Source organism: Acanthopagrus latus, chromosome 10 (genome assembly GCF_904848185.1).
Source record: "Acanthopagrus latus isolate v.2019 chromosome 10, fAcaLat1.1, whole genome shotgun sequence".
In the NCBI taxonomy this organism is placed as follows: domain Eukaryota; kingdom Metazoa; phylum Chordata; class Actinopteri; order Spariformes; family Sparidae; genus Acanthopagrus; species Acanthopagrus latus.
This window is the reverse complement of record NC_051048.1, coordinates 6,480,287-6,492,163: the sequence shown is the minus strand read 5'-3', so window position 1 is coordinate 6,492,163 and position 11,877 is coordinate 6,480,287. Positions and strand designations below refer to the sequence as shown.

The window sequence follows — 11,877 nt, the reverse complement described above, 5'->3', positions numbered from 1 at the left end:
TTTTTCATCAACTTCCTCGTCTGAGTGCAGTTCTCACTCTGTTTCACACAAAGAGCTGCAGCAGCTTTGACCGCAGCATCCTTTGACATGTTTATGCTTCCTGTCCACTGTGAATAAATTATCAGCTCATCTCTCTTGCAAAGGTTTGTTCCTCATCCTAATTTCACATCCAAGAAACACAAGATCATTGGATTGAATAATATTACATTACACTAACATTTTACTGTTATCTACTCTGTACATGTTAATCTGTATTTCAGTGAGGGTGTGTGTTGTGTGTACACACAGTGCAGTCAGAAAATATTTAGCTACCTCCACCTTTATCACATTTTGTTATGTTGCAGCCTTATGCTAAAATTAAATCCAGTTAAATCTCCTGTTCAATCATCAGTCTACGCTCAGTAACTCATGATGTCAAAGTAGTAGTGAATAATGAGAGACAATAGAACAGAGGGGAGCTTTCTGCTCTCTTCATGCTCACTTCTGTTCATGAGAACTGTTTTTACTGAGCTCAGTCACTTCCTGTGGGTGAAGTTGTGGCAAACCTGCCTTAAAGTGAGGACATCCAAAGGTTTCCTCCTGGTCCCTCAAAATCATCAAATTAGTGGCATCAACAGTAGTTATTACACGTACATACAACAGAATACTAATGAGGGACAATCAAATCAACTGAATACTAAACTAATACTAAAATAATCTGTAGCATGAGAGGAACACAAAGCCATCAGCATGACTGAAATATAAACTTTTCAGTTCCTTTTCACACATAAAGACGTGATGCTGCGACAGAATTAGACCTCTACGGTGTCAACAGTCACAACTTAGACAACTTAAAAAACATGAAGTTTAAAATAAGAGAAGTTGACAGAGTTATTATTACTTAGAGAGAACTACAACTCTTTGAGAACGAGGCTCACAGGAAACATTAACATATGAAGTCAGTTACACACTGCTGTACAGGATTTATGACTGGTGTCATCACAGCAATGTGGACTAAATGTTTTTTTTTAAAAAAAAACAACACCATTTTACTGCTGCGACAGGTACAGTTAAGAACCCACGGTGACACCAGTGTAACAAACATTTTGAATACACCAGTCTCTTCCTTAAAAAGCTTTATGTCTGACTTTAACTCATTAAGTCCCTAAGCGACACATACTAAACATCCTGGTATGATGACCATGTGACAGTCATGTGACTCTGACAGGAAGTGGCCTCTCCAAAATACTGGTATGGCCTGGGTGGAAATTTCAAGAAAGCATCTAATTTCAAAAAGCTGATTTTTAACACTACAGGTAATTTCAAACACATTTAACAGTTCCAATGCTTTGATAACATGTCCTGTATCACATTCAACCTTGTCTGACCATATTTGTTGAAGAAAGTAATATCAAACCAGTTACGGAAATATCGCTGTGACATATATGTCACATTGGGCTTTTAGCCTTAAAATACGACTGAAAATGTGATGTGACCTATTTGTCACAATAACAAAAAACGGTAATAATTCACCCAATTAATTTAGCTGTAACAGTTATATTAAGTTGAAATATGTTCTACTGGTCAATTAAAAGTGTACAGAACAAATAGAAATATTAAAAAAAAAAGTAAAAGTATTTGGTTTGTATTACAAAACACTTTTTGCAAATCTGTACATAATGCTCACAAAATTTTACTATCCTATGCTGATACCATAAAAATATAAATGTTTTATTCTTGTTCTTCTGTATTCTTTCATTTCTATTTAATTTGTAGTATGCAAAAGAACAAGCACTACACTCTTCAGGATGCACTTGAGGCCATCTTGGGAGATGAGAGTGAGTTTGAGGGATGTGACGATAGCTCAGATGAAGACCCTGATGACCCTCTTTACAATCCCAATAGCCAAGACAGGGAGAGTGACGAGTCAAGTGAGTGTGGTGATTCAGACAGTAGTGAATCAAGTACATCAGATGATGTACCACAACCAAATGTGAATTCAGGGCAGCAAAATCAGCAAAAACAAGGAACTGTCCAAGGGAAAAAACAATATTCCTGGAGGAAGAAACCTTTTGAAACCCCTGAGTGCACATTTAAAGGACCACATGTCACACCTCCAGACAATCTTCTTAGTCCTCTGGAGTACTTCAGAAAGTTCATAACACCAGAAATGCTTGAATTACTCAAGGAACAAACAAATTTGTATAGTGTACAAAAATCTGCAAACCACAACAATGTTAACACCACTGTAAAAGAACTGGAAATAATGATTGGCCTTTACTTGCGCATGGGTCTTTGCCAACTGACAGGAAATCGTGCATACTGGGAAAATGACACAAGGTGTCCAATGGTGGCTGACATCATGTCACGTAATCGTTTTCAGAACCTACTGGCACTGACCAAGTTGCACATTGGCCTGTGAAATGTGACAAGCGTGGCTGCTGCAAACTCTGCAAAATCAATGCAACCACCACTCTCTGTGAGAAATGTGATGTGCGTCTTTGCTTCACTGAGGAACGAAACTGTTTCAAGTCTTACCATCTGGCTTAGGCTAAAAGGCTAAAGATACTAAACAGACGAAAGAACTGAGAAAATGTTTCAGACATGGTGCTGATGATACAGGGGTTCTGTTTTTTTGCACAATTTATGTTTTTAGGCCTGTTGTTCTGCTCTCCATACAAGGGGTAGCACGTTGTGAATGCCTCCAAATAGGCAGTGTTATTTATTTTGATGCAGTTGGCATATTTTGTGATGCAAAGCAAAACTGAAGAAGAATTTTATGTTAAACCTTGCTGAAACCTTGCTGTTAAAGTCACAGCTTTGATATATGTTGTGGAAATGCAAATAAAAAGGCAATTTTATGTTAACAAGCAGTAAAAACTGTCAGGTTTACTTATTTTCAGATAAGGAATATGTTTACCACTAACGCCCAATGTAACATATATGTAACAACACAGATCTTTGGTATTAAAAAGTGTTATTCTGAAAAAAACATCAGAAATGTTTTCTATGTTGTCCACTTGGTCTGTGGTATATCCCACATAATTTTCCTTTAAGGAAAAATGGGTCTGGGTTCTTATGGGTTAAAGATCAGCTTTAGACCTGGACGTCACAAACAGGCCAGCAGCCGAAACACAAACTGAGAGGGACACACAGTTTGATGAAGACCTTTACTTGTACAGTAACATGTGTGATGGACCTGTCAGCTCAGGTGTCCTACCTGGACCCCTGCACTCTGTTGTCTCAACACAGTTTCATCCACACAAGACCGAGCACAGTCATGTTGTTCATGCTGTCTACCTTCCACCTCTCTCTCGTACGTATTGATGTGTGTTTGAAGCATCAGAATTAAATCATAAAGACAGCGGCACATTTTTCTCTTCTCTCCACAGAACACAGTGCATGATGGGAAACACGACTCGACTTTTCTCCTGACGGAGATAAGTTTGATCTGAAGTTATAACATTAGCCGAATTAATACGAAGGCCCAAGTAGTAAGAATGTGGTGTAGAAAAAGTTTATACAGTTACTATAACGCAACAAGTCCTAAAATGTAGCTTTTTCTTAATGGAGTCTGGATCCACAGACCACAAGAAACAGTTTATATTAGTGACTGTGAAGTAAATTTGTAAAATTTGACATGTTTGCCGTCTTAATTAGGTGTAAATGATGAAAACCAGTTGAAACAAGGAGTTAAACAGCTGCTGGGAGAAAAGAAACTCTCCAGACATAAGCAGACAGGACGGACTTTTAACTGGAAGAGCTGACACTTTTGACATGACAAGAAACATCTGAATGTTTTATATCCAACGCCGAATTTACAAGAAAGCGCCGCTGATTTAGAATGTGTCGTAGCTGTTTCACAAAGTTTGTTCACTTTCTCCTCAAGAACCAACTCTTAAAATCACGTGATTTGTAAAGGGAGTCTGTGATGACTAACATAGAAAGATGGAGCTGACAAAGTATAATTTGAGCTTGTTTAAACAGTGTTCCGGGACCGCTGAGAACAGCTTGTTTATTCAGTCATTGATAAAATACATATCTCTGAGTGTGTGTTCTGACCTCACTGTAAACAGCTGATGCAACTTTACTTTCACTTTCACCAAAACAAACGACACCGGAGCCTCGTGAGCTGATCTGATGCAACAACACCTAACAACAACTCCTCCTCCTCCTCCTCACTTCAGACACTCGTTGCTGTGGAGAGAAGCAGCTCCTCCGTCCAGCTCAGAACTAAATACTTCATTTGGAGCACAGTGCGGACAGCTCGCCCTCATACAAACACGTAAGTAACTAAAAACACGTCGTGTGGTTCAGCTTGTGTTTTTGCGTTTCATCCGCAGTTTGTTTTCGCGGGACTGACGCACATCAGTTCGCGTCGACGCAGATCAGAAAACTGATAAAAAAATAAATAAATAAAAAACATATATATTTACATTCGCTTCTATTCAAGTAGTTTGATGTCAGAGGGAAAAACCTCCTCTTGGATTTAATAATCAGTTAGTGCCTGACTAACTGCGCACATTCCGCAGGGGACAGCAGGGAACAACAAGGAAGTGCAGGTTCCCTTTAACTACTCATATGACAGCTCACAATGTAAACGTTCATATTTCTTTCTGTTCATCATCTATTTCTTTATTTTCCCCAGTGTCAGAAATAACAGTATTGTGTATCTCGGTAAAAAGTTTTTTTTTTTTCAATGTAATGTGTCATTTTCACGTTATTGATATAAATGGCCAAAATCCCAGACTCCCTTAGGAAATCACGTAATTTTAGGAGTTGTTGCGTCATGAGAAACTGACCCAACTTTGAGAATCAGCTACGACGTAAAGTTGAACTCATTGGCGACTTCTTGTGAATTCGGCATTAAATCCACAACGTTACGATGTTTCCTGCCTTGTAAAAAGTGGCGGTTTGTCGCGACATCGCTGTAAAAGCTGTTGTTCGTGTTTAAAGTGCTTCCGTGTCTTGAGGTGCGTCTCGCCTCGCGTCAGTTGTTTGAACGCACAGTTTCGACTGATTCCAGCATTTACAACAAAAATTGTACTGATGGAAAACATGTCAAATTGTACAAATAAAGTACACATTCTATTGTAGGCTTTTTCTTTTCTTTTTCTTACAAAACGCTCAATTTTAAAACTTGTGCAATAAAATGAACCACTGATTCACATGTGGTCTTCTTAGTGTTGATATGGAAAGTGTCTGTAGAAATATGCCGACATACGACACTTAAGAACAAAAGGAAAATAAACAACTGTTTCCTTTCCGGTCAGAACCAGATTGGTGAGATGCATCCAGGAAGTCTCTCAGCAGGAAAACGGTGTCTTCCTCTTCCTGCACTTGCACTTGTGGATGCGTTCAAGGTTCCTGGGAGCAGCTGACAGACGACACACCTGTAACACAAACACACAAAACAGGTGGGATTTCATTTTAACACTCCGCACTACTGTAATAAATGCACTCTGAGATTATATCCGTTTTAATTCTCCTTTTATTTCTCTTCTCATTTTGTGTTTATTGTCATTAAACAGTATTTGAAGGTTGGAATTAGTGGTTGTCTTCAAGCAGATCTATTAAATCACAGTTGTGATAACTTAAAAGGAACTAAAACATTAAAAGTTGATCTGTTTTATTTACTTACACTAATAATCTGTCACTTAATCCATCGGGACGTGAGATATAACACACACTCTCTGAAGTTTTATAGACCCAAAAGTACTATAAAACCAGTTTGTTATAAAATCTAAACCTGCCCTGTTTGATGAAATCAAATCTTCTTCCTCTAACAAAACTGTCTCCTCTCTGACAGGAAGAAGATGATCTTGACTGCTCTGCTCATCATCCTGACCTCCTCTGTCTGTGGTCAGTAGTCCTGCAAATCACAGTTACTCATATCGATAGTTGACAGATAATCTTCTTTGATCTATTAATCCAGCTAATTCTTGCAGTTCTGGTGTAATGTTAAGGAACTTGATACCACGGTCTGGGTGAATCCTCCATTCTGATTGGCTGCAGGTTGTCAATTAACCCCCAGTGAAGTGACACATTTGAAACTACTCATGTAGCTCCAGTGATGGTTTCCAATCACAGAAGCTGATATGTGTTCCAGCTATTAGTCAAACCTCAGGTGTTGCCAGGAGGTTATTGTTTATGAAAAGCATAGTATTGTCATTGCAAATTGCCTGAAAATATAAATAAATGATGATATTTTTTATCTTTGGTGCATGACCGTGGTATAAACAGGATAATGCCCTTCAAAGTGTCCGTTCTGGCCTCCTGATAATGGACAGCTTGTTAGCACTGACTCCTTGTGGACACGATGGAGACAGACAGTAAAATCTAAACCCGAATCTAAATCGCTGCACTAGTTCAGACCGAACACTCATGCAGCTCCAGGATCTCTCAGTTCCTTGATAAAAGTGTTTCAGGTTGAAATGAGGTAAAGTTTGATGACAGTCCACATGATGTCTCTCTTTGCCCTCTCTCTTGTCCGCAGGGATGTTTGCCGGGAAAATGGCAGCGACCTTCTATCAGGCAGAGGAGGACGATAACATCACCATCAGATGGGACAGTCGCACCAAAACCGACATGTCGCTCGCCAACATGGCTTGTTTTCTGCTGTCAGAGCCCCTGAAGCTTTTGTATGAGATGATCAACGGCGTCGAGATCCCCGAGTCTCAGCATCAGCAGTTTGCAGGACGAGTCCAGTGTAACGAAGACGCCCTCAGAGACGGACGGATCAGACTTCACGTGTCCAGACTCAGGACTGAGGACTCTGGAAACTACTGGTGTGATCTGGCTGCTCATTATAACAAGGTGACGAGGAGATGGGCGCTGGAGACCACAGGTGAGCCGAGCTCTGCTGTAGTGCAGGATGGAAACATGTCACTGCCACACGGCTCAGACACCAGAATCTAACAGCCTCCTGATTTACACCCACAGAACATTTTGTCTTGAATGTGACCTCCCATGGAGAGAACAGCGATGTGTTCACACCGGCGTTAACTGAAGGTAGGTCACCAATGTCACTACAGCACCATGGGAAACTAGTGCCAAATCTAATTTTAACAACCTGACTGACGCCTGCAACTGTGCAAACTCCCTTCAGACCGCACCAACATGGCAGCTTGTTCGGAAACTTCCCCTTAGATTTTACAGCTCAGTGAAATGCGCTGAGCTTTTTTAAAAATATAACAGGAACTTCACAAACAAGATGCCATGTCATAGGAGGTCACTGGCCGTAGCTGAGGCTGACGCCCTGTCGTTCAAATTAAAAACAAGTCTCACATGTCTAACAGTTGGTACAAGTTAAAATGAAGAGTGATTTTTACAAACACCGTCCACTTATACTAGAAAAGTCTACATAAGGAACCAGCTGGCTGAGGGGAAATCACCAGGTAGCGAAATTTTTATTGAAATTATTGAAATTATTGAATTATTGAATTTTTATTTTTATTGAATATGATGTCTGAAATGTGTTTAAAGGTGCAGTATGGACGAATTTAAAACCAAACCAAATCAATAGAGGGCAGCACATCCATAAATTAACAGCTAACCACTGCTAACTGTATCTATTGTTGGCACACACAGTTAGTTGGAACAGCAGAATTGATACTTGGTATTTGACGACCATGCGGTTAATATGAACTCAATATTTTAAGCTGTTTTCAAATCTATATACACTGACTTGAACTCACATGAAGCACAAAATGTTGGATAATTCAATATGAACACGCTGAAATAAATCTCACTTGGTCCAAGTCAAGTTCAGAAGACCAAAGTTTGTTTCTGTCCAGAAAGTATTGGTAAATAAATCAATACATTTGCTACAGCGCCACCGTGTGGCCATGCGGTGCAACTTCTGTTATGTGACCAGCAGCAGGTTGTGAGATGGATGTTTACTTGTTGTTACCTGTTTATTTAGTTACTAATTGTCTCGTTTCTATGTTTGCCGAGTTGGCTTAAATGTTCTTGATGTGGTGGTTTGACTCTGATGAGTTGATGCTCCTGATATCAGATACTAACACTGGTTTTCTGTCTTCATGCAGATGGAGAACACACACCAGGAGGGCCGAAGAAGAAAGTGACATCACACGATTGGGACAAAGTTAAAACGGTTCTTGGAGTCATTAACAGCGGATTTGTCATAGTCGCTGGTCTAATAATTCTCCTCCTGGCATTCATCGATGTGATAAAGGTGCGTCTGTTCTTCATAATGTTCTGAATGGAACTAATCTGCGTGTTACGATGTGTTTGTGTGTCGACGCTTTGTTTGAACTTACCTTTCTCTCATGTCAGTCACTCAGGTCAACGCCAGGTGATGTGCCATCACTGAGTTCCTGCTAGAGGTCAATACAGCCCATCGTCTGAGCGGTTTACATCCACAGCTGCTCCGATGTGAGCAGATATAAAGCCTCATCACCTCGAACAATTCCGGGTCCAAATTAGGCCTCAAAATAAAACTGCGGTGTCATCTACTTTAGCGTACTCCCTGTGGGTCAGAAGAGATTAGGTTGATAACAGATCTAAAGTTTTAACATGATGGGGATACAAACAGCTCTTCTCACTATCACTGGCAATATTGATGCCCATTTATTAATCGTTGTAACATGAAGTAAAGTCTCATGTAGTTTTGTGTTAAAGCTCAGAAACTGTTGTAATGATTAATGATTAATGTTTAATGGTGTAATGATTTATTTACTGTGATATTGAAACTTCTAACTAGTTTCTGTAACTTGATTCTCAAACTGCACTGAAACCAGCTTATGCTCCATACCAGCACTTTTATCTGCTCCCACTGACTTTATTGCATATTATTCTAAGTACACTGTAGTGGACAGTGTTTGTATATATTTCATATTTAATACAGTAATCATGCATGTATATGGGAATGTGTCTGACTGCAGGAATGTCAGGTCTCATGATGATGTACTGCAGCTGTCAGGTCGATTGATGTGAAAAGGATCCACTGCATTATGACCCAGCAGCATAAACACAGCAAACACTGTTTAACATTACCATTCACTCAGTTTTGCAATCATTTGTGTAAATCCACCATTATATTTTTTGGGGTATAAAACCACAGAACACTTTACATTTGAACCCTTTGTTAACGTATTTATTTGTCTTTGTTTTTATTGGTTTTAAATTACCTTTCAAACCAAACCGAATATTTTATCTACTGCAAAGCACTTCAGACTCTGTAAAGCACTTTCTAATTTTGCGTTTAAATATGAGTTGTGACTGTTTTATACGATGTGAGAATAAACTTGTTTATTGTCCAACTTGGCCACCTCTTTTTTCTTAATATTTGATAAATGTTATTTTTCTTCAAACATCCTCAGTCTTGAGGGACTTTCTCCAACTCATTTCAACATTTGACATCTGAATGTTTTAATCATGTGTAATAATGAACTTAGTGAATATGTCTAACCCAGGAAAAGGACTGCATCGCTTATGAAGATAGTCATTTCTCAGTTTTTGTTGTACTTGAATGTTGGACTTCCTCATAAACAGTTCGCAGACAGTTCAGTTGTAAGATGTCCGACTAACCAAAAACTGGGCTGAATACAATGTGATTATTTTAAATGAATTAACTTCATGGATCATTTGTAGCTCATGAATATCAGTTGTTCACATCTTTTGTCAGCTAATATTAAAATAGCACAAAATACTGTCCTTTGATGTATCAAATTCTATGACATTATTCTATGAAATCATGGAATGTGTCCTTTGATGTTTAAAATTCTATGACATTATTCTAGACATCATAGAATGTGTCCTTTGATGTATCAAATTCTATGACATCATTCTATGACATCAAAGGATGACATCAGAATGTGTTCTTTGATGTATCACATCAAATAACTGTTTAGGGGAGCCTAAATATATTTTACAATACATTCACCAACACATACCTAGAAGAGAAGCCAAAGAGAATAAGCATGGGAAACCGCAACACCAGAGACAGCAGAGCTACTGAAGGGACTGGGCATCATCAGTCCAATTTGAAACCCAAGGAGGAGAAACACTTTACTGAGAGAATACACATGGGGAACCACAACACCAGAGACAGCAGCGCTATTGAAGGGACTTTGCATCACCAGTCCAATTTGAAACCCAAGGACGAGAAAGACTGTACTGATCTGATGAAGGAGATCTTTGAACTCAAATCCCAGCTGGAAGTGTTCCAGGCAGAGTCAAAATTATCGCTGACCAAGTATAATGACTCCCAGGAGGAGTCGAAAGTATTGTGCGCCAAGCTAAAAGAGACCCAGGAGAAGTTAAATTACTCCCAGGAGGAGTCGAAAGTATTACGCGCCAAGCTAAATGTGTCCCAGTGCGAAGTGAATTTATGCCGGACGAAGTTAAAAGTCTCACAGGCTGAACTAAAAGTGTTCAAGGGCAAGCTTAAAGTGTCAGAGGAGGAGGTGAAAATATTTCAGTCCAAGCTAAACGTGTCCAAGCATGAGCTGAAATTATGCCAGTCCAAGTTGAAACTCTCCGAGGACAAGCTTAAAGTGGTCCAGCCAAAATTATCTAAGACTAAGCCTAAAGTGTCCCAGGACACGTCAAAAGTGTACCGGGTCAAGCCCAAAATGTCCCATGGTGAGCTGAATGCTGACTTAGACGAGCTGAATGTCGACTTGGATGAGCTCAATGTCAACTTGGGCGAGCTGAAAGTCTGCTTGGATGATATGAAAGTCTACTTGGATGAGCTGGAATACTCCCAGGATGAGCAAAAAATGTTCCAGGACAGGCTTGAATTGTCCCAGACCAAGCTGAAAGCTTCAATGCAGGCCAATATAATGGTAGATCCAGATTTGTCTGAGGACATCAAGAGGCTAATGGAAAGTTCATATCTCAAACTGGCTGAGGCCAGCAACAAGTCCTTGAAAAAAGTGTCCCAGGACAGGCTTAAATTGTCTTTAATGCAGGCCAATATAATGGTAGGTCCAGATTTATCTGAGGACATCAAGAGGCTAATGGAAAGTCGGTATCTCAAACTAGCTGAGGCCAATGACGAGTCCATGAAAAAAGAAGTGTTGGGGGGCGCCGTTTAGCTAAGTTGGCAGAGTGGGCATCCCATGTAAAGAGGCTTTGAGGTTTTGAGGCTTTTGAAAAGAAGCACTCCACTTGACTCATGACTTGATTCTGCCAGCCATCCTTCTACCTGTCTAGCTGTCCATCCGTTCTCTGTCCTTCCATGATCCAGCTGTTTGCTGTCTGCTCTGGTTTTGTCTGTCCACAATACATATTGAAGAAAAAAGTCAATCTATCATTCCGTCCGTCCTTTCTTGACGGTGTGGGTTTCCTCCAGGTGCTCTGGTTTGTCCCACAGTACATCTTGAAGAAAAACGTCCATCTATTGTCCCGTCCATCCATCCTTTCTTGACTGTGTGGGTTTCCTCCAGGTGCTCTGGTTTGTCCCACAGTACATCTTGAAGAAAAACGTCCATCTATTGTCCCGTCCATCCATCCTTTCTTGACTGTGTGGGTTTCCTCCAGGTGCTCTGGTTTGTCCCACAGTACATCTTGAAGAAAAACGTCCATCTATTGTCCCGTCCATCCATCCTTTCTTGACGGTGTGGGTTTCCTCCAGGTGCTCTGGTTTGTCCCACAGTACATCTTGAAGAAAAACGTCCATCTATTGTCCCGTCCATCCATCCTTTCTTGACGGTGTGGGTTTCCTCCAGGTGCTCTGGTTTGTCCCACAGTACATCTTGAAGAAAAACGTCCATCTATTGTCCCGTCCATCCATCCTTTCTTGACGGTGTGGGTTTCCTCCAGGTGCTCTGGTTTGTCCCACAGTACATCTTGAAGAAAAACGTCCATCTATTGTCCCGTCCATCCATCCTTTCTTGACTGTGTGGGTTTCCTCCAGGTGCTCTGGTTTGT

The 11,877-nt window shown here is 40.2% G+C and overlaps 2 protein-coding genes and 1 long non-coding RNA gene across 3 annotated transcripts; 2 read left to right on the top strand and 1 right to left on the bottom strand.

The window, feature by feature from the left end:
• Positions 1-5,261: 5,261 nt before the first annotated feature.
• Positions 5,262-9,263, top strand: LOC119026666. Its single transcript, XM_037111127.1, has 6 exons — positions 5,262-5,396; positions 5,789-5,841; positions 6,476-6,826; positions 6,922-6,990; positions 8,028-8,176; positions 8,278-9,263. Exons 1-6 carry the CDS (start codon positions 5,332-5,334, stop codon positions 8,323-8,325), a joined length of 735 nt encoding a protein of 244 aa, XP_036967022.1. The 5' UTR covers positions 5,262-5,331; the 3' UTR covers positions 8,326-9,263.
• Positions 6,750-8,403, bottom strand: LOC119026667. The gene is made up of 3 exons (XR_005077203.1): positions 8,262-8,403; positions 7,892-8,017; positions 6,750-6,841 (listed from the first exon to the last, which is right to left on the bottom strand). It is a non-coding gene; the product is annotated as an uncharacterized LOC119026667 (long non-coding RNA).
• A 604-nt stretch (positions 9,264-9,867) lies between the features above and the next one.
• Positions 9,868-11,597, top strand: LOC119026660 (leucine zipper putative tumor suppressor 2 homolog). Its single transcript, XM_037111117.1, has 2 exons — positions 9,868-10,001; positions 10,107-11,597. The coding sequence occupies exons 1-2, from the start codon at positions 9,924-9,926 to the stop codon at positions 11,040-11,042; spliced, it is 1,014 nt and encodes a 337-aa protein (XP_036967012.1). The 5' UTR covers positions 9,868-9,923; the 3' UTR covers positions 11,043-11,597.
• Positions 11,598-11,877: the final 280 nt, after the last annotated feature.

Excerpts from the sequence above, each read along its gene's own strand:
- LOC119026666 (XM_037111127.1), top strand. The coding sequence starts at position 5,332 with ATGCGTTCAAGGTTCCTGGGAGCAGCTGACAGACGACACACCTGTAAC. Across the intron at positions 6,827-6,921 it reads ATGGGCGCTGGAGACCACAG|AACATTTTGTCTTGAATGTG; the intron begins GTGAGCCGAGCT and ends TTACACCCACAG. Across the intron at positions 8,177-8,277 it reads CATTCATCGATGTGATAAAG|TCACTCAGGTCAACGCCAGG; the intron begins GTGCGTCTGTTC and ends CTCTCATGTCAG.
- LOC119026660 (XM_037111117.1), top strand. The coding sequence starts at position 9,924 with ATGGGAAACCGCAACACCAGAGACAGCAGAGCTACTGAAGGGACTGGG. Across the intron at positions 10,002-10,106 it reads CCAATTTGAAACCCAAGGAG|GAGAAAGACTGTACTGATCT; the intron begins GAGAAACACTTT and ends AAACCCAAGGAC.